At 43.6% G+C, this 22,313-nt stretch overlaps 1 protein-coding gene across 24 annotated transcripts in view; it reads right to left on the bottom strand.

The window, feature by feature from the left end:
* KIF13A (kinesin family member 13A) overlaps positions 1-22,313 on the bottom strand; it is a 196,774-nt gene that overhangs the window by 21,747 nt on the left and 152,714 nt on the right. For 14 of the 24 annotated variants that reach the window (XR_006057373.2, XM_015102831.4, XM_015102832.4 and 11 more), the window contains 12 exons: positions 21,358-21,520; positions 20,017-20,157; positions 18,958-19,107; positions 16,112-16,273; positions 15,019-15,192; positions 11,540-11,691; positions 9,941-10,073; positions 9,605-9,751; positions 5,918-5,956; positions 4,242-4,341; positions 2,526-2,652; positions 1,117-1,172 (listed from right to left, as the gene is read on the bottom strand). Coding sequence is in view for 23 of the 24 variants with exons in the window: in XM_015102831.4 (XP_014958317.3) it covers positions 1,117-1,172; positions 2,526-2,652; positions 4,242-4,341; positions 5,918-5,956; positions 9,605-9,751; positions 9,941-10,073; positions 11,540-11,691; positions 15,019-15,192; positions 16,112-16,273; positions 18,958-19,107; positions 20,017-20,157; positions 21,358-21,520 (1,544 nt within the window). In the remaining variant the exon portion in view is untranslated. The remainder of the gene's footprint in view (positions 1-1,116; positions 1,173-2,525; positions 2,653-4,241; positions 4,342-5,917; positions 5,957-9,604; positions 9,752-9,940; positions 10,074-11,539; positions 11,692-15,018; positions 15,193-16,111; positions 16,274-18,957; positions 19,108-20,016; positions 20,158-21,357; positions 21,521-22,313) is intronic. The other 10 variants (XM_027958673.3, XM_060403484.1, XM_060403486.1 and 7 more) reach the window with 1 other exon arrangement.

Here is a 22,313-nt window from a genome sequence, read left to right as displayed (position 1 = left end):
AGGCTGCAGTCCATGGGGTGGCTAAGAGTTGGACACGACTGAGCGACTTCACTTTCACTTTTCACTTTCAGGCATTGGAGAAGGAAATGGCAACCCACTCCAGTGTTCTTGCCTGAAGAATCCCAGGGACGGGGGAGCCTGGTGGGCTGCCGTCTATGGGGTCGCACAGAGTCGGATATGACTGAAGCGACTTAGCAGCAGCAGAGACTTGTTTGGTTACATTACCAACTTGGAAACAAAGTTCTGTGCATTTGGGAGAACTCTGACGACCATCCTCTCCAATGCCTTACCCAATGTAGGATTCACTCTTTATAGATCTCTGGATACAGTTATTCAGCCTTTACTTGTATAATGGGGAACCTCCAATAATGGGTAACTCATTGCTTCCTGAAGTAACAGTCTACTTCTAGGCTTTTAAAAAAATTGCCTGTATGAAGAGACAAAGCCAACCTCCCATGCGTTCATCGGTTACTGGTCTTCCCTCCAGAAGACAGGTTCTTAGGCTGTGCTTCGGGAATCCCAAGGGTGCCGCAGAAGGGCCTGCCTATCCCTAAACTCAGCAGCTCTACTCTCATATTCCACATGTGGGGTTCCATTTACGAGCTCATATTGAAAATAGATTTTGCTGCTAAAACACATGGAAAACACTTGTCCTAGGTTCATCCAGGTTCAATCTAGATGCTGTGATAACAGACAACCCTTCATGTAGGGTTATAAGTCATCATGGTCTAGAAACACCACCACTGGCGGTGGGAAGCAAAGGGCACCAGTCAGAAATGCAGATTCCTGAGCACCGGCAACACAGAAGGATTCAGAACTGTAAGGGTGATGACTTTCTCATGTAACTTCCATGTCTGTTACTGTTTCTGAGCAATAACTGAACTACAGTTTTTGTATACAGCTCTCAATCTCTCGAGTGCTTTTTTCTGAAGAATAAATTTCTACATCTGTCTTTTAGTGATTCTATATGTCATGGTTTTATACATTTGGTTGTTACCTCGATAAGGTATGTGAGGGATCAGACAAGTCATTTAAAGGGCTAAAATGCTGTGTGTTTGACTAGATTGCAAACCTCATTCAGGGTGACAAGCCTTGGAACAACAGGTTTCTACTTACCGTTCAAATCAAGGAAGAGAACTGGTATGTGGGTTTCCATTCCAGGTGGTGGGATCCTAAATTTAATAACAATATTTCATCATAACAAAATATGTGTTTTGCCTTTTGTTAAATAACTAAACATCACAGAGGCAGGGAAGCAGAAGAGAACCTTTGTGGAGATAGATACAGCTCTTACAAATGAAACATTCTCACAATTCTTATCATCCTTATTTAACACAAATCATGGGATTTGTGTGATTTCTATAAAGAACTACCAGTTATATGAATTACATGTAATTAATTGAAACAAAGATTATTTGAAGTCTTTCCGAGAATAATTCTAGTGATGGGAAGAAGAGAAGTGACTATTTTAGAGGTGGTACAGAAAGCTGGATTGATTTGCCTAGCTTCTTTTGAGCATCAGGACTGACTGAAAATCAACTGACTAATGGATCATTGTTGATGTAGTACTTAAGTGTTGACTCTATGCTAGTGACCAAACTAAATAGGCATGAAGACAAATAAGAAGACATTTCTGCCCTTTTCAAGTATGCTCTAGAAGCACCCTTCTTTTAAGTCAAGATATGAGAATTTCTTGACCACAGCTGTGAAATTACAAGGCCCTTGCTCCTTCGAAGAAAAGCTAAGACAAACCTAGACAGTGTATTAAAAAGCAGAGACACTACTTTGTTGACAAAGGTCCATCTAATCAAAGCTATGGTTGTTCCAGTAATTATGTACAGATATGAGAGCTGGACCATAAAGAAGGCTGAGTGCCGAAGAATTGATGCTTTTGAACTGTGGTGTTGGAGAAGACTCTTGAAAGTCCTTCGGACTGCAAGGAGATCCAACCAGTCTATCCTAAAGGAAATCAGTCCTGACTATTCATTGGAAGGACTGATGCTTAAGCTGACGCTCCAATACTTTGGCCACCTAATATGAAGAACTGACTTATTGGAAAACATCCTGCTGCTGGGAAAGACTGAAGGAGGAAGAGAAGGGGATGACAGAGGCTGAGATGATTGGATAGCATCACTGACTCAATGGACATGAGTTTGAGCAAGCTCCGGGAGATGGTGAAGGACAGGGAAGCCTGGTGTGCTGCAGTCCATAGGGTCGCAAAGAGTTGGACATGACTGAGCAAGTGAACAACAATGAGAATTTCTGGAGATCAGGAAGTTGTGTCTGAGGTGCTCCTTCTGGGGAACCGAGGATCGTGGTATCTGATTCCTGGCCAGTGATAAGTGATCTCTGGCTTCCTGAGAGAGGACAGTGGTTGCAGAGGGCAAGGACAAGAGGGACAGGAGCACTGGGGCTGGGCGGCCCTTCCCTGGGCAGCTTGGAGTACTTAACATTTTCTGTGACAATCTCAGCAGGTCACTCGCCTGACCCGCCCCAGGCCACCACAGAAAGAGAGGGGGACTCACCAGTCGGCAGGTGCCCCAGGGATCCCGCTGCCCGGCGCAGGCACCAGCACAGCGTTCCTCTCCTCTGTCAGCCCCACCCACTGCTCCACCAGTCGGGCTTCCCGCTCCACGTCATCCTCTGTCTTCTCTGCGGGCAAAACGGGGGCATGAGCACCGAGGGGGAGGAGGGACAATTTCTAAATTTAAATCGGTTTGTACCGGGTGGTATCCACGTGTGGCTTAACCATCTGGGATGTCCCCCTCAAAAAGGATCTGAGGCTCTGAAGTTTAAGCCTGCGCAGCTCATGGAGGCTAGAACACCGGCCTAGCAGAGCCTCAGCCAGGAAGAGTGCAAAGAGCAGTGGAACAGGAATGAGAAGACTCGGGTCTTTTTAAGAGCTCTGTCATTTGGGAAAGTTATTCCACAGGTGGGTCTTCATTTCCTACTTTGTCCAACAGGGATCCTACAAGTCATGTCGAGTTCATGCACCTGTCAGAAGGATCCAGCGGAATAACGGACAGGGCACTGCTTTATGAAACCACACATCATTTTACAGAGGATTAAACACGGTCTCCTGCACTCTGCAAAATGAACTTATTCTCCTTCATACTTGTAATGCAAGGGATTTTATTTGATCTATTCTGCAATCCTCTTAGCCTAATTTAACTCTGGAGTGAGTTTGTTTTTTTAGAGATATGTTGAAGTTCTAACTCCCAGCACTTTATCATTTTTTGAAAAAATTAATGTATTTATTTATATTTGGCTGTGATGCGCCTGTGTTGCTGTGCTTGGGCGCTCTCTAGTTGCGGAGAGCAGGCGCTACTCTAGCTGCGGTGCCCGGGCTTCTCATGCAGTGGCTTCTCTTGGTATGGAGCACGGGCTCTAGGGAGCTCGGCTTTCAGCACTTGCGGCTCCCGGGCTCTAGGGCGCAGACTCAGTAGCTGTGGTGCTCAGGCTTCACTGCTCCATGGTATGCAGGATTTTCCTGGACCAGGGACTGAACTGGCGTGTCCTGCATTGGTAAGCAGACTCTTAACCAAGGGACCACCAGGGAAATCCAAAGTGGGCTTTCATTAGCAGGCTGAGCACATACAGAAACTGACACCAAGATGTTTTGCTGAGAGAGGATTTTCGCTGACTTCTATGTGAAGTGGACTCACATTCAGGACACGTGCTTTGGTAGAGAATCAACCTCACTGAGTGAAGCACACAGTCTGGATGAGAAACTGGCATTTTAAAAGTACATTTCTGCTCTAGAATCCAAATGGCTATTGGCCGTTGGAAGCAAATGGAATCCTCGAAGTTGGGTAGTGGTGAGCAGAGCCGCAGGCTGACTTCTGGCCACCCTCACCAAGCTGAGCACTTGGTTACCGACCAGTGGTAGCCGGGGCCCACCTGCCACGAGTTGTGGGTTCAGAAGGGACCCTTTCACTGCAGTTCCAGGATCTGAGCCTGGAAAACCTCATATGGACGTGTTGATATTGATGGCATTTGCATTCATCAAAATGAAAACTGAATTTAACATTTAATGTCATAGTCCACTCAAGTAATGAAACTTACTACTTTCAAATTTAAGGCCTCTTTAAATCAGCCTTGCACACAACAATTCACTAATATCTATAATTGTGACAGGGTCAAAAATCTGAGATACTATTGTGTAGCTAAGGGAGGAAAACAGCCTACCCGCACTGTCCAGTGAAAACGCAACTCCCAGCCAAGAGTAACATCTCATGTACCTTTTTTGTTGCTGACTTTTTTAATCTGTTCGTCTAGGTATTCTCGCCGTTTAATGAGGGCATCCGACCACCTCTCTCTCACGCAGTTTAAGTCTTCTTCCTGGCATCAGGAAGGGAAAACATTTTCCTGTAAAGTGCACAGATAACTCCTTCTTTTTTTTAACAAAAGGTGTTTCAATTGATTAGGAAACTTTTCATTAGGAAAGGCCATTAAATGTTGCTGTGTGATTAATATGCAAGAAAGCACAGAAGCCTTAGGAACCCTGCATGCTGATTGAGGATCCTGATTTTCAGAAAATCAGAGCCCCTGGACTTCCGAAATGATAATTATACTTAAAAGCAAGAGAAGCTCCAACTACACCAGCTGTTATACAATATGTGCATCTATGTATTTAAGTTGTAGCTGTTCGTTTGAAGAGGTTTGTGATTCTAAGAGGAAGGGCACCAGAAACAGACCCTCAATTTCCAAACAGCAAATGGAGAATCACATTTTCACCATTCACAGCTCAATGGCTTGGGTAACGTGTATTTTCTGAAAGGCAGAGAAGAGATCAGCAGAGAACCTCTCGCACTTGCTGCAAAGATCTTACCTCTAACTGCTGCCATGAGGCTAACCAAAAATGCCCCATGCAAAAAGCCAACATGCAGTCAGCCATGCTGAGAAATCCCGGAAGCGGATGCTGGACCTGACTGTGAACCACGGGGCAGGAAGTGCACAGCCAGCCACAGGACGTTAGTTAATGGCATTGCTGAGATTCAAGGGGATACTGGTATTTACCCTAAGATTTGTTTTCACTTGTTTGTTTTCTTTCTCAGTAAAACTATGAGGCAGGAAAGACACCTACCAACCCTATTCAGAAGGCTTTGACTGCCTAATTCCAGTCTAACCCATAAGATGGTCCATTAAGAACAGACACCTGAGGACTTCTGAGGTGTCCCCTATGATGGACCCACCCTTTACTTGGAGGAAGGCACACCAGAAAACATGCTCGTGACATTTATGTAGAGAATCAGCACAGAGACTGGGAAGTGACCCAGAAAGCTTCATCTTGGTTTGTCACCTTGACATTACTGTAATCCCACATTCCACTGACTGCAGGCTGGCCAGCACCAAGTACAATTTCACCCATGCACTTTTTCCTCTAGATTTCCAGAAAGATTTAAGGCCAGGTTATGAATAACTAAGGCTGGCTTTACAGAAAGAAGAAAACTGGCTAAACAAATCCATGTGCTTAAAATGTCTCCAGTTTTCCTATCCGGCAAAAATCTTTAAAAATCAAATGGCGTGTTAGAACAACGTGACTCACTTGGATGTAAGGTGCTAACTGCAGGTTCACATAGGAAACACAGGTCTATTTAAAGATTATGGATGGATAACTACAGTTCTTAAGATCAGTTTAATACAATGATAGTGGTATTGTTTAGAAAGGCTTTACAAGCTAGCAGTTCGAGATGGCATGGCAAAATTGAAGTATCTGCATACACGTATTGAACTGATGGGGAAATCTGTAGAAACAGGATTGTGTCCCTGATTATGCTGAAAGCAAATCAAAAGCGAGTGAAAACGGCATATTCTTGCTCTATGGTCCTTCCTCCTCCCTGCCCTCGGCTTTGCGGATGCTGGCAATTAGCAGCAGCTGTGCCCCATGCCACAGGATTGACAGCAGCAGTAATACCTGATAACTATCCATATCATCACCATCCTCATCATCTCTCTGGTAGGAAAAAAATAAACACAAAGGACATGCATTTTGGTTCTCAAACAGCACACAGATCTTTAAGCTTAACACACACATTACAAAGGACAGCACACGCAAACAGCATTGGCATAATAAACATTGAACGGAATCTCAAAAACGGGATTTAATTCACTTGCCTATAGTTAACTTAGCGAATTTAAGATTTTACTTTTTTTCTTTCATCGAGAAAGCAGTCATTTAAAAATAGAAACTGTCTTAGATTCTCTTAGCTGGGGAGAGGAATGAACCCCACTGGGTCAAGACTTACCCCACTGTTGTGCAAAGTTGCTATTAGTTTTTGGGTGAGCTGTCAATTGAGATTTAGAGTGGGCCAAGTTAGAAAGGATTCTGGGGAGTTTCTTGCTCAGGCTCTTGGTTTTAGCCATGAGGCAGGAGAGGGAAATGGCAACCCACTCCAGTACTCTTGCCTGGAGAATCCCATGGACGGAGGAGCTTGGTGGGCTATAGTCCACGGGTCGCAAAGAGTTGGACATGACTGAGTGATTTCACTTTCACTTTCAGCTGAGGCCTGAAGGATGAAATGACTGAACCCAAGGCTCACACGGATAGTGGCAGGGTCAGGACGGAGGCCAGGTCTGTGCCCTTGACCTGGCACCACACCTCAGTTACTGTGACATGATCCCAGGGGAAAAACCACTGAGAAGCTAAGGCTCCACGTACAGTCAGTGCTCTGTATCCGCAAGTCCCCCATCTGGAGATTCAACCAACCACAGAAGCTTCCTCATACAGAGGGAGGAGTGTACTGGGCCATTTTATGTGAAAGACTTGAGCATTCTCGGATTCTAGTATCCAAAGTGGGGTTCTGGAATCAATGTCCCTGGATACCAAGGGAAGACTGCAGAGATTCTGTATACTAAACCACTACAGTAAGAGTTTATGACTACGTGGGGCTAGCCTGGTGGCTCAGACGGTATAAAGAATCTGCCTGCAGTGCAGGAGACCCAGGTTGGATCCCAGGTGGGGAAGATCCCCTGGAGAAGGAAATGGCAACCCACTCCAGTATTCTTGTCTGGAGAATTCCATGGGGTCGCAAAGAGTCAGACAGGAGTGAGCAACTATCACTCACTCGTGGTAAGAGCACAGCCCATGATTTTGGATACGCGGCTCTATCATCCACCACTGCAGGACAGACCAGTATTCATGTACCAGTCAGGTGAGAAAAACTGTCCTAAACCCAAGACGACACTTTACAAAAACTACATAAAATACGCATTTTGGCAAAAACATCTGCCAAACAAAATAATTGCGTTGAAAATAAAAGGGTTTTAGTTGAGACGATTTTCCTTAGAAACAAGGAGGGAAAGGGAACTCGCTGGTGGTTCAGTGGTTGGGACTCTTGGGCTCTCACTGCTGAGGGCCTAGGGTTTGATCCTGGGTCAGGGAACTAACATCCCAGAAGCTACAAGGCCAAAAACCAGAGAAAGAAACAAAAATAAAGAAATCCCCATTTGTAGAGAATATCCATCTCTATGGAGGGCAGGATCTGCTTAAAATGAAACATCCTTCTTTCATTTTTCTGCGGTTATTAGAGGGTTAATGTTAAAAAGGAAGTGGAGTGGCCTGGTCATATAAAAGACTATTTGTTCCAAGCACTTTAAAAAATATATAATTACACTGTTTTCATATTGAAGTATACTTCAAAATATACTGCTTTTCAATAGTGCTTTCAAAAATACTGTCAAAATTATTCTCTGTGTACTTTAAAACAAACTTCAGGTTTAGTTTGGTAACCATCATTTTCATTTGGATAACTCTAACTTATTAAATGCAAGCCCAATACTGAAATAACTTTCCTCGAATTAATTCCCCATACTAATGAATAAAGTACAAACAGCCCTAATTTATCATTATTTCTTAGACCAAGGAGATACTTCTATTTACTGAAAACCAGCTTGAGCTTTCATGATGGAGAACTATTCTGAAATCAGCTTTTTCTGGATTGGCTCCAGCTATCACATCAAAATAATTCTAATGTCCTATTCCACCAACAAAAACGGTACTGGACATGACCTGCAGGATGGTGCAAAGAAAAACAAAAGCTCTACAACAGTCACTGCTTAAATTTGCATGGCAGGTACTATATTCTTTGAGGTTTTAACTCAAGAGGTATAGCTGCTTTAAAAAGTGCAAATAATCAACACTTATCAGTGTTCCTTTGGGCTTCCCTTGTGGCTCAGCTGGTAAAGGGATCACCGACCAGGGACCAAAACCCGTGTCCCCTGCTTTGTAAGGCAGATTCTTAACCAGTCAACCACCAGGGAAGTCCTAGAACTCAAAGTTTAAATGACTCGGTTAAATCAAACAAAACTAGGTATCCTCACTCCAAGTCTGAGCTCTTTCTACCAGGCCCTGTAGCTGCCCTCAAAGTTAATGGCCAAGCGAGGGACAGCCTATTAATAACATCTACTCCACAAACAAGGAAAAGTCTGGTGGAGAAGCCTTCCCAGAAACAATAGACTCCAGCCTCATAGCTCCATTTACACTCTTCCCAGGCTTTGAGTCTGAGGCAGTTTTGGCCTGGGGTGAGTCTCACAAAGTTGTGCCTTCCTTTTGGCCCAACAGTCCAAGTCAATGTCCTTTGTAGCTTTCGGGAAAGTCTTTGCTGCCATGAAGCCAAAAGGAAACTGCGTTGGAAGATGACTCATTCTCAGGATAGTCTGGGCTTCTGCCCAGACTCTACAGAGAAACTTTTTCCCCCTCATGACACAGAGCATGTTGCCTTCACCTGTGCCAGTGAGAGAACCAGGATTCAATGATCTGATTCTTCCAAGTCTCTAAATTGCTGTTGTTTAGTTGCTAAGTCATGTCTGACTTTGCGACCCCCATGGACTGTAGCCTGCCAGGCTCCTCTGTCCATGGAATTCTCTAGGCAAGAATACTGGAATACTGGATTGTCATTTCCTTCTCCAGGGGAATCTTCCCCAACCAGGGATGGAACCAGGGTCTTCTGCACTGGGAGGTGGATTCTTTACCACTGAACCATCGGGGAAGCTTGTCTCTAATTATAATTGATAGCAAGCCAGGGACTCAGTGAAGGACGTGAGTTCTTTCAGGCCCCTGGGGACAAGTCCCTAATCTCAAAGTTTATTGTGATTGGCAAATGTGATGAACTCTTAGATGGTTCCACCTTTTGATTAAAAAAAAAAAAAATTAAAACAGAAGATTTAGCAAAAGGAGATTTAACGAACATAAATGATCATGAGGACAACTTTCAATTTAAAAAAAAAAGGAAAGCTTTCAGAGAGCTGGTTAATTATGGCAGCATCTGGGGGCAATTTTATATTAATAAAAGTGGAATCAGGCCAAAGCCAGCAATGTCACATATCCAACATAATTTGGGCCTGATGTAAAATAAAACCTGCCTAAAGTAAACGAGCACAATAGTGTCAATGTGTTGCTTATAAATAAAATTATTACTACGCAGCACTAAGCCAATATGGTATTTTAAACCTAGTAAAAGGCAACGGATGGACATATGAATGGGTGGGGGTGGGGCAGATACATGGTTAAGGCAAAGAGCTTAGTTATATTCCTAAAGAGGACTGCCTTAGTTCTGTATTAACCAATCTTTGTTGAACTCTATTTCAAACCTGTTGGTCTCACCTGGTAACTGTCCAACCCTCTCTGGAGCTTGGTTGACCGGGCAGTGATGCAGCCGATGGAGATGGACAAGATGGCTTCGACCATGAGTGGCAGTGTCCCGGAATGCTGGACAGGCTTCACTGTGACTTGGACTCTCCGGGAATGACCCTGCAGAGGCAGGGGTGCGATGCGGAAATGGGTGCCAGGAATGGGAACTGGGAGGGACAGGCGAAGAGGATAAAGGAAAGGGGGGGAAGAATGAGGGAACAGAGAGGCAAAGAACTAGAGAGCTCCAGAAACTGTCTGTGATGGTGGGACAGGGAGAAAGCATGAAGCAAGCTGAGGCAAACCGGGTACCTGTCTGAGCTGAAAGACGCCGCCCGTGTTGACGTCCTTGGCCTGGTGAAGCTCCACGGCGGCGTACTCCCCCAGCTCGTTCAGCTCCAGGATGGAGATCCACATCTCTATTCTGCGAGTAACTTCGTTCCACCTGCAGAAACACGTCCCAGCAAGCAACCAAGTCATTATTCTTTTAACATTTATTCTTATTTATTTGACTTTGCTGGGTCTTAGTTGCAGCACATATGTGTGTTCAATCTCGTCCAACTCTTTGCAACCCCATGGATTGTACTGCCTGCCAGGCTCCTCTGTCCATGGCATGATCCTGGCAAGAATACTGGAGTAGGTTGCCATTTCCTCTTCCAGGGGATCTTCCTGACCCAGGGATCGAACCTGCATCTCCTGCATTGGCAGGTGAATTCTTTACCATGGCATCACCTGGGAAGCTCCTTAGTTGCAGCACCTGGGCTCAGTAGTTTCACAGAGTCTCTACTTGTGGCTCATGGGTTTAGTTGCCTCTCAACATGTAGGAGTCTTACTTCCCTGACTATGGATTAAACCCACGTCCTCTGCACTGGAAGATGGATTCTTAACCACTGGAGCCTCAGGAAAGTCACATCCATGACATTATTAACCAAACACATTATTAGCAATAGGAAGAAGCCCCTAGTCACAGAGCATTTATTATGTGTAAGGCACTGCGCTATGTGTATCACAGATCATTTTCCTATTTAGCTCTCAAAACAACCTCTTATGGTATAGGTTCTTTTTATTCATTGAGGTGTGACACCGTGAACTGTCTAGCTCTCAAGTGTAGAGCTGGATGAGTCTTGACAAATGCACGCATCTGTGTCCCTTGTCTGCCCATGACCACAGCAGGTTTGCTCAGGCCTCTTCCCACTCAATTCCCACACCATTCGCAGTAGCCGTATAACCTCAGATTAGTTTTATCTGTTCAAGAACTTATATAAATGGAATCATGCAGTAGTGTGCTCTTCTAGCTCTGGCTTCTCTGATTCAGTATAATGTTTGTGAGATTCGTCCAAATGGGTAAGAGTGGGGCAGAGTCCTTTTCCTTTTTTTGGTTGAATAATATTCTATTGTGTGACTACTAACACAGTTCATCATTCTCACACTGAAGGACATCTGGGTTGTTTACAGTTCGGGGGACATTATGAATAGAACTGCCATAAACATTTATGTACCAGGCTGCTTATGGACTTACATTTTCATTTTTCTTGGGTAAATACCTAGAAGGAAGATTTCTGGGTCATGGGAGAGGCAAAGAATCAACTTTAAAAGATGATACCCTCCTGTTTTCTTCTATAAGCTATACAGTTTTATCTTTTACATTTAAAGTCATGATCCATCTCCAATGAGGTTTTATGGAATCAGGTGAATTAAGATCAAGGTTGTTTTTTCCCAAGTAGATACCCAGATGTTTCAGTCTCGTTGAAAAGATGTTCCTTTCCCCACTGAATTTTTCCAAAACCTGGTAGTTCCTTTCATCATTCCCATTTCACAAAGCAGGAAATAGGCTCACAGAGTCCTAATTCTCAACCACTGTCCAAGTGCAAGCCTTGACGCTGCGTCTGAAGCCCTCAGCCAAGCACACACCTGTCATGCAGCGTTCTCGTCTTAGCATGAAGGGAATCGACCTCCCAGATGGAGCTGCCATTCCCGGTACACCGGTGGCCCCACACTTCGATGGCCAGTGCTCCATCTGAAATGAACTCCAGGAATTCTTCTGTTACGTTGACCACGTAGTCCTGGGATAAGCGGGGGAAACAGAACAGGACAGGAATTATGCAGAAAGGAATCTGTGAAATTCACTTTACACAGATTCACTGTACACAGATTCACTTTAGAGTATGTTAGCTTGATCCCAGCCTTAAACCCCATCGCTGCTGCTGCTGGACAGAAAACGGCAAAGAAATCAGCATATTAGATGGGAAGGAATACCCTGAGATAACTGAACTGAGTTCCTTTCTTTAATACAAGAGGACACTGAGGAAAGTAGCCACCCATGTCACACGGCTTGCTGTTGCAGAGCTGAACCTGTCCTCCCTTCCTTGTGGTTCGGTCTCTTTTCCCCAGACTACCCCAACTTTCAACTGAACAGACCAATTAGCACAGCAAAAAAAAAAGAGGAATTTATGATTGTTCCTTGCTATGGCTTAGGAGACTAAAAACAGAATTAAATTTCATATGGTTATCTCCACCAATTTGCACTCTTGCTCTTAAACGCTCCCACTTCAACTTTTCAAAAAAGGTTTCTCTCTTTATTTATGTCAGTGCTCGGGCTTCTCACTGTAGTGGCTTTTCTTGCTGTAGAGCACAAGGCTCTAGAGTGCATGAGCTTCTGCAGCTGTGGCTCCCACAGTCTGGAGCACAGGCTCGGCAGTTCTAGTGCGCTGGCTTAGCTGCTCCTCGGCATGTGGGATCTTCCCGGGTCAGGGATTGAACCCGCGGCTCCTGCACTGGCAGGTGCGTTCGTTACCACTGAGCCACCAGGGAGGCCCCTCCCACTCCAACTTTTTGCAATGAGTGAAGAGATAGACACTGAATGGACGGAGCAATAAAGCAAATCACCCAGAACAAAGCAGCAGGCAAGGAACCACTTTCATTTCCTTCCCATTAGCAGGAAAGGGAAGGAAATAGAAGGGCTGTGTTGTGCTGAATTGGTTTAACATTATACTACCTAACTTCTTATTTGGAGATCAGTTCAGTTCAGTCACTCAGTCATGTCTGACTCTTTGCGACCCAATGGACTGCAGCATGCCAGGCTTCCCTGTCCACCAACTCCCAGAGCTGGCTCAAACTCATGTCCATTAAGTTGGTGATGCCATCCAACCATCTCATCCTCTGTTGTCCCCTTCTCCTCCTGCTTTCAATCTTTCCCAGCATCAAGGTCTTTTCTAATGAGTCAGATCTTCCCATCAGGTGGCCAAAGTATTGCAGCTTCAGCTTCTGCATCAGTCCTCCCAACGAATATTCAGGGTTGATTTCCTTCAGGATGGACTGGTTTGATCTCCCTGCAGTCCAAGGGACTCTCAAGAGTCTTCTCCAACGCCACAGTTCAAAGGTATCAATTTTTCAGCGCTCAGCTTTATGGTCCAACTCTCACATCCATATATGACTACTGGAAAAACCATAGCTTTACTAGATGGGCCTTTGTCAGCAAAGTAATGTCTCTGCTTTTTAATATGCTGTCTAGGTTGGTCATAGCTCTTCTTCCAAGGAGCAAATGTGTTTTAATTTCAAGGCTGCAGTCACCATCTGCAGTGATTTTGGAGCCCAAGAAAATAGTCTCTCACTGTTTCCATTGTTTCCCCATCTATTTGCCATGAAGTGATGGGACCGGATGCCATGATCTTAGTTTTCTGAATATTGAGTTTTAAGCCATCCTTTTCACTCTCCTCTTTCACTTTCATCAAGAGGAGTTCCTCTTCACTTTCTGCCATAAGGGTGGTGTCATTTGCATATCTGAGATTATTGTATCTCTCCCGGCAATCTTGATTTCAGCTTGTGCTTCATCCAGCCTAGCATTTCACATGATGTACTCTGCATATAAGTCAAATGACAATATACAGCCTTGACATACTCCTGCCCCAATATACAGCCTTGTATATTGGTATATTATATATTGGTGACAATATAAAGCCCTGACGTACTCCTTTCCCAATTTTGAACCAGTCTATTGTTTCATGTCCGGTTCTAACTGTTACTTCTTGACCTGCATACAGATTTCTCAGGAGGCAGGTCAGATGGTCTGGTATTCCCGTCTCTTGAAGAATTTTCCACAATTTGTTGTGATCCACACAGTCAAAGGCTTTAACGTAGTCAATGAAGCAGATGTTTTTCTGGAATTCTCTTGCTTTTTCTATGATCCAGCGTATGTTGGCAATTTGATCTCTGGTTCCTCTGCCTTTTCTAAATCTAGCTTGAACATCTGGAAGTTCTTGGTTCATGTACTGCTGAAGCCTAGCTTGGAGAATTTTGAGCATTACTTTGCTAGAATGTGAGATGAGTGCAAATGTGTGGTAGTTTGAACATTCTTTGGCATTGCCTTTCTTTGGGATTGGAATATTTGAAGATAGAGTCAGACTTTTAAAAGGAAAATAAATTTAATGACCAATTAGCACAAACTACACATTTTAGGGTGAAAAAAAACTCCAGGTCACATAGTGAGTCCAAGGCCTCTGATGCTAGTATTTATTAAGCCAGTTGTTAACTAGGATGTACCTTAAATCCAGGTTTCGCCCTTCTAAAGGAGCAACTTTTTAGCTATAAAGAAATATGAGGAATATTTAAAAGAATATACAGAAAACAACAACCACAAAAGATTAATAAAGAATTGACAAATAGACTTGGTAAACACAGCTTTAAAAAAGTGGGCTACTTGTTTTCATAATAACAATGACTTGATAACTGATGAATTTATTTACAAGGCAGCAATGGAGAAACAGACATAGAGAACAGACTTATGGACATGGGGAGAGGGGAGAAGAGGGTGAGACATATGGGTAGAGTAACAGGGAAACTTACATTACCATATGTAGAATAGATAGAGAGAGGGAATTTGCTGTAGGTTTCAGGGTACTCAAACAGGGGCTCTGTATCAACCTAGAGGGGTGGGATTGGGAGGGAGATGGGAGGGAAGTTCAAGAGGGAGGGGACATATATACACCTATGGCTAATTCATGTTGAGGTTTCACAGAAAACAACAAAATTCTGTAAAGCAATTATCCTTCAATTAAATACATATATTTAAAAAGCCAAAAAAAAAATGACTTAATAGATTTAACATATGTTAAATTTTACAAGTGGTGTTTTCTAGGTGTAGAACCAGAAAAAAAACGGGCACAATTTTGAAAAAAAAGTAATCTCGAGAATCTATTACAAATTGCCCATGGAACATAAGTGTAATATATAGTGGAACTGTATGTAAAAAATAAAGTACACTTGGAGATTAAAAAGCCTAATAAACATATTATGTTTCATAATGGGGGAAACCTCTAAGTTACAAGTCGACTTCTGAACTGAGCTCCGGCCAGCAGCCTCCCAAGTAGTTCATTTTGCAGTGGCATTTGTACCTCACAGTGAGAGAAGGTCACGGTGTACTGGGCATCCTTGGACTGTGGGGAAGGCACCTCAGGGTCCACGACAGGGGCGGCCACCGTGGATTCACACTGGTCCCAGAACGTGTATTGACAGAAGACGAAATTTGAGAGGTTTAAGGGCAGCCCAGTTGCTTCTTTAATTTTTACCTGAAGAAAGAAGAAAAAAAACACACACACACAAATATAACTCTCATAAAGAAAACAAACTATGCATGCTTTTCATAGGGATGAAATAAGTCAGTCATCCATTTGACATCTGAAGTACTCTCGCCTGGGAGATTCCATGGACAGAGGAGCCTGGTGGGCCACAGTCCATGGGGTGGAAAAGAGTCGGACGTGATTGAGTACACAGGCATACAAGAGCATCTGTAATGAAGTCTGTACCACAGATTTGTAACCACAGCATATGAGCATGGCAACAAAGGCACACATCCCTCTCAAACTTTCCTATGACTGAGTTTCAGACACAGCTGCAACCTTTACTAGAAAAGCATGATTCACTAAACAATAGACGCTCCTTGCAGCTCACGTACATAGAAACTTTTGAAACTTCACACAACTGTCATCATAAAGTGTGCTATACGTCTGGAAAAAGTACTATCCATCACCATGTTTGCTGTCAGAAAGTTTAACTTGTACCATGTTTAATGCAGGGGCTTCCCTCATAGCTCAGTTGGGAAAGAATCTGCCTGCAATGCAGGAGGCCCCGGTTTAATTCCTAGGTCGGGAAGATCCGCTGGAGAAGGGATAGGCTACCCACTCCAGTATTCCTGGGGTTCCCTGGTGGCTCAGCTGGTAAAGAATCCGCCTGCAATGTGGGATACCTGGGTTCGATTCCTGGGTTGGGAAGATCCCCTGGAGAAGGCAAAGGCTACCCATTCCAGTATTCTGGCCTAGAGAATTCCATGGGCTGTATAGTTCAAGGGTCGCAAAGAGTCGGACACGACTGAGCGAATTTCACTCACTCACTCACTCATGTTATATGCAAAATGCCCAAGATTTTCCATCAAATTGTTTTGAATGGGAAAGGTCACTGATCCTAGCCTCCGCAGCCCCGCCCTCTCACCCGGCATGTCAGTTTCTTGACTCGGTGAATGATTTCCCCAGTGCTGTCTACAACTTCAAGACTCCCGCTTTCACTGGAGTTCTCCGAGGAGTCGTCCTCCACCATGCGCTCCGGGACGGCGCCTGTAACTCGCATCACTTCCACGTGGAGACGCCCTGCAACCTGGGTCAAGGAACCAGAGCACCGTGGAGTTAAAAGGCAGCCTGTGGACAAAACCGACCTGAGATGGAAAGCATGCAACCATAACCCCAAGTGAGCAGCTCCACTGTGACTACCAGGCCACCTCCAGCAACAGGAAACTTCCAGAGCTAGTCCACTCTATCACCTGCTCTGCAACCACCAGGCTTTACTTGGAGCGAAATCTGCCTCCCGGAATCATCTTCATTCTTACCCTTCTTATAGGACAGTTCACGAACAGCACAAAGGCAGCTAACACATGCTACTTGGAGTCATTTATTTCCCTTATTCATATATTCACTCACATACTCATCTGATCAAATACCTGGCATCGTGGGGAACACCAAGAACACATCTTTATAGACACGGGCTCTGCTGTCTGGATGCTCACAGTCAAACAAGGAGACAGAGAATTAAAAATCCAGGAACAACAGTATAGACTAACTGCTCTAACAGAGATATGTGTGGGTTGTCACGAGATGAATTTATCCACTTGACAAATATTTACGGAGAATTGACTGGATGCCAGGGAAGGACTAAGCACTGCGTTTACAACAGCAAACCAAACAGTCAGGCCACAGGGCTCATACAGCCTCTATCCTCTTGGGAGCAGAGAATGTGAACAGACCTCACATGGTGGCTGGAAGCAGGGGGAGGGGTGAGACCTACTCCAGCAGGGAGGACAAATACAAAGCCACTCAGTTATAAGGAAACAGTTCCTTTAGGATGGTTTTTCTAAAAAAAAAAAAAAAAAAAAAAAGGTGGGTGGGTAGGGCTTGAAGTCTCCAGAATATCTTAGTGGTTTTTCTGGATCATTGAGAGTTTAGCAGGGTCTCTCCTGTAACTTGTGGCACAGAACTGAAATTAATGGGAGGAATGACCCCAACCTTCGCAGACCTGGAGTGCGGTAATCAACCAGGTTTATCTTGGATACCACACTTTAAGGCTGTAACGACAAGTTGTGAAGGGGACACACGCGCAGGGGGTGCTGCTGTCATCTTAAACAGTGAGGCTCATTCTCAAAGACAGCTCAGATCACCTTCTGCAGAGCAACCGGCCCTGGCACCCAGGACCTGTGAGATATTAGTTGATGGTATTTGACAAGTGAGACAAATGTGGAGGAAGGAGTATGAGAAAAGGAAGAAAGGAAATATGAGAAATCAGTTAGAAGATGGTACTTCTTAAGCTTTTTACTCCTAATGTTTTTTGAGAACCTAATACATTTTTAGTAAAATTTTAGGGGTATCAATGGAACACGCAAAGCCCACCATGGACCCTAGCTTAAGTAACCCTGACTAGGGACTCAGCTACTAGGTCTCTTTGCCATTGGAGTTGTGCCCACTTTTAACATGGGAAAAAGCAACTTAGCTCACTGGTCTCCCACACCATAGTGTTCACAGGGGGGTTACACATGTGGGAATATGAGACATGTATTTACACATCACAGCTGGGAACCTAGGGTTTATTTTCTGGGTTCACTTCAGGCAGAGTGGAGCCCTATCCTCAGCCTGCTCTAAGAACCACGAACCATATGTAAACTACATAATTAGTGGGAATTTGCTGTATGATGCAGAGAGCTCAAACTGGTGCTCTGTGACAACTTAGAGGGGTGGGAAGGGGTGGGAGGAAGGTTCAGGAGGGAGGGGACATATGTATACCTACGGCTGCTGATTCATGTCGATGTATGGCATAAACCAACACAACATTGTACAATTATCCTCCAATTAAAAATAAATTTTTAAAGTAAAATAAAAATGTAACTTAAAAAGAAAAAGAAGCATGAAAAACAACTTAGTATTTCCAAGTTTGCATGTTATTAAAGAGCAAATTACTTTTAAATTTAGTAGCATCATGAAATATTGATGCTACTAAATTTAAAATGAAGACATTCATTAATGAACTGGGTAATAAAAAAAATGTTTGAACTTGAACATTTTCTAAAATGTTTCAGGCTGACATAAGGCCAATATAATGAAATAACTGAAATATGAGAGGTATTTTTTTTTAAAGAGGTAGTAACAATGGAATGGTTCAGCTTGTTTGCTTTGAATATTTCAGATTTCAAAATATTCCCCTCAAGTTATATCTTATAAGGGCTTCCCTTGTGGCTCAGATGGTAAAGAATCTGCCTGCAATGTGGGAGACCTGGGTTCAATCTCTGGGTTGGGAAGATCCCCTGGAGAAGGGAACAGCTACCCACTCCAGTATTCTAGCCTGGAGAATTCCATGGACAGAGCAGCCTGGCAGGCTATACAGTCCATGGGGTCACAGAGAGCTGGACATGACTAAGCGACTTTCACTTTCACTTTTATATCTTGTAAGGACCACTTAGGGGCCAGGAAGGAGCTAAATGGTATTACGAAGGTAAGAGCTTAAAAGAGAAGCCAATGTGGGCACAGAGCCGAATCTGGTCTCCAAAAGATTTCTAACTTGATTAAAACAAAGAAAATCCTTGTGAACCACAAACAAAAAACATATTCTAATAATCTTTTAAAGCCATGAATTAATGTTGATAGTTCCTATTGATATTAGTAGGGAAAAAAGAACATGATCCTGAGGCTTCACCCTAGTTTCTGGATCTAAACCAAGAACATAACTTAAATCGAGTTAAAACAACAAAAACCACACTTGGGCCATGGTCATTTTCTCCCAGCCTGGCTTGTCCTTACCTCCCCCTGCTGGCTGATGATAGGAACTGCATACTGAAGCTTCACATCACAGAAGAGACACTCCAGGAACACGTTCGCAACGCCAATCAGGTTGTGATTCTCTTGGGCTTCATAGAAAGGGTCACCTCGTTTCCCGCAGAGTCGCTTTGCCTGAGTGGCAGGACAGGTTGGGGGATTGGGGGGAGGGGGTGAGTAGGGAAAGAAAACATCAACCTAATACTATTTAAAACCAGCTATTTTAAAATGTTTCAAAAAGAAAGCATTTATCCATATTGATTAAAAGTAAAATCAGAATCATGTCATACAAATAAAACAAAACTAGCACGGGAGGTGCTTGTTAGGGCGATAACTGATGAAAAGGCGTGGAAAGCCTTTCTATCAGTTATAGCCCCACCTACCACACACCTCACCCCAACCCTCCCCCTCTTCCCTGGCACACCCTACCTGCATGGTCCTACTCCCTGAGCTTTGGTTCACTTCCTTCGTTGAGTCCTTTTCTCCATTGCTAACGTCCGAACAATGGACCATGCTCTCTAAAATTATTCTTAGCGTGCACCCAGCCATGAATACCGCTAGGAGAGCATGAGCATATGCTAATGAACACAAAACCCATGCTGGCCCATCTAAGCTGGTTTTTAACACCACCGACAAAACAGCACAAATTCACTTTTCCCACTTCATTTCACTTGAAATGTACCAAAGATACAGAAGGTGCTAGGTGTTCTCTTCACGTAGTTCCTATCTGTGTGAGGATCACATATTTTATGACCCATCCACCTGACTTTCACTTTACATTTCTAATATAAATGTCCCCAGCATCACTACAGATACTCAGTGATGTGCATGTGTGTGTTCTGATGATTGTGTGTTAGTCGCTCAGTCGTGTCCGACTCTTTGTGACCCCATGGACTGTAGCCCACCAGGTTCCCCCATCTGTGAAATTCCCCAGACAACAACAGTGGAGTGGGTTGCCATTTCCTTCTCCAGTTCTGATGGTTAAGTCACTCATATTCTGTCCTTTTAATGCAACCAAACTCCTTGACATTCTGTCCCTTTTACCTCAGGAATCTTTTCCTTCCATTCTTGATAAAGGTCTCTCATATCAATTAATTTATTCTCCAGCTTCTCAATGGTCCACACTTGGGTGCTCTTGCCTTTCCTCCTCACCTGAATAGCTGGCTCACTCACTATTGCTCCTCTCTGTAGAATATAGGAAAACAAAGACAAAAAAATCAAACACAGCAAATCCTGTTATAACGTTTTTGGACTGCTGAAGCAATATGCATTATCACCAAGGAGAAAGTTTGAAAAAGACACATAATGTATACAAAGAAAGATGAAATCTACCATATACAGAATATTCTAGTTTATTTTCAATCTTCTTTGTAGGGCCGTGCATGCACGTTTTATTTTAAATCACACTCAGAACCAAGCAAAAATACAAATTTCCCATCCCAATTCTTTCTCCACAGTGAACCTTTTTGTGTGGTTAAATGTTCTTCAGGAGCAAAATGTTTAATAGCAACAAAGTGATCTGTTATGGGGATGTATCACTCATTTGATTAATTAGTCTACTGCCCAACATCATGGCTATTTCAAATGTTTGCTATTACAAAGGTAACTATGATAAGCATCCTTGTACAAAAGCACATAAACCTTTACAAACACTTTTGTAAGTACGGATTTAGAGTAAATTTTGCAAAGGAGAACTACTTGGTCAAAAGACTAAAATGCAAGAAGGCTGATGAGATACTCTCTGACTCATTTCTCACTCACTTGTCGGAGGGAAAAATGAATGGAGGAAAAATTACTTTTCAAGGTTTCTCCCTAAAGAAAAAAATCTTGAAGTTTTAATGATGGAAACTTCTGAGTGGCTGCAAAGAATCCTTCTGTGTATATAAAACAGGGACCATAGGAGTTTTCCTTTCTTGTCACTGTCTCTGAATGGTACTATTATAAGATATTTACATATCCCCCACTTCAGGAGGCATTTATATGAGAGAGAAAAGCAAGAGGAGTTAGTTATATCCATTTCTAGTTTTCTTATTTATTTCTGGCTGCACCGCGTAGCTTGTAGGATCTTAGTTTCCCAGCTAGGGAGTGGACCCTGGACCACAGCAGTGACAGTGCAGAGTCCTAACCACTGGACCACCAGGGAATTCCCAAGTTGCAATGTTTTAAAGAAAGCATTTAAACTAGCAACTCTTTCAGCCCTCCAGATTCTCATATTCTGATCATATATACCCAAAGAGGTTTCTAGAGGGGATCTTTAAAAGAACAAACCCTCCAGCTCACATCAGGGTCTCTTCACAGATGTTCTGCGGACGTCAAGGTGATGTTCTACCTCTCAGAAGCTACTGCTGCACCTCTTGCCCTCCTCCCCTTTGAGAGCATTCTTACCTTCCTGTTGGCACTGAGGTTCGCAGCAGGGATCTGCAGAGTCACCTGGTAGTCGGTGAGCTTGCTCATCTCCTCGGCTAAGAAGTTTGCCTCTCTCACCAGGGTGTTGGCTTTCACCAGCTGCTCCCGCAGTTTTGCCAAACTTTGGCGAAAGAGTTCATCCCTGCAAGCAGCAGAGAAGGAAGTGAGCACATCCGGAAGAAAACTGCAATCCCGTTTTCCAAGTGAGTCATACTGTTAGAAAGTAGTTAAGAATCTCCTCTCAGACAATTATCTTTCAACCTATTTTTGCCAATTCACCTCTTATCCTTCCCTCTTCCCACTGGGGTTCCATGGGTTATCCACTGGTAACCAGGGATGAGAAGCAAATGTATGGGGTAACTTAACTTCCAACCATGTTTTAAATTCTATAATATTTGAAAAAGAATAGATTTTGATATGAAAATGCAAAAAAAAAAAAAAAAAGCCCAATAAAACATTCCTTTAGGAAAAAGAAATCATTATGACTTTTGTAAACTTTAGAGTGGAGGAGATCTAGAATAAGGAGAAAGTGTTTTATGTGATTTCTTCACTTGGTAAATGTGAGAAGTATGTACTTCTGGGGCAGCAGAAGTTTGCTTTTCAACTCTAAATGATAGTGCTTCTTGATAAATGTGTCTCTAACATCCTAACTAGATCCAAACCCTATTACATGTTTTCCCGGAGCCACATCTTTTGCCTCCGTAGTCTTTGTCATGTAGCTCAGCTGATAAGAATCCGCCTGCAATGCAGGAGACCCTGGTTCGATTCCTGGGATGGGAAGATCCGCTGGAGAAGAGATAGGCTACTCACTCCAGTAGTCTTGGGCTTCCCTGGTGGCTCAGCTGGTAAAGAATCTACCTGCAATGCGGGAGACCTGGGTTCGATCCCTGGGTTGGGAAGATCCCCTGGAGAAGGGAATGGCTACCCAGTCCAGT

The sequence above is a fragment of the Ovis aries genome, chromosome 20 (genome assembly GCF_016772045.2).
Source record: "Ovis aries strain OAR_USU_Benz2616 breed Rambouillet chromosome 20, ARS-UI_Ramb_v3.0, whole genome shotgun sequence".
NCBI lineage: Eukaryota > Metazoa > Chordata > Mammalia > Artiodactyla > Bovidae > Ovis > Ovis aries.
The sequence above is the reverse complement of the archived record's forward strand: the minus strand, read 5'-3'. Positions and strand labels throughout refer to the sequence as shown.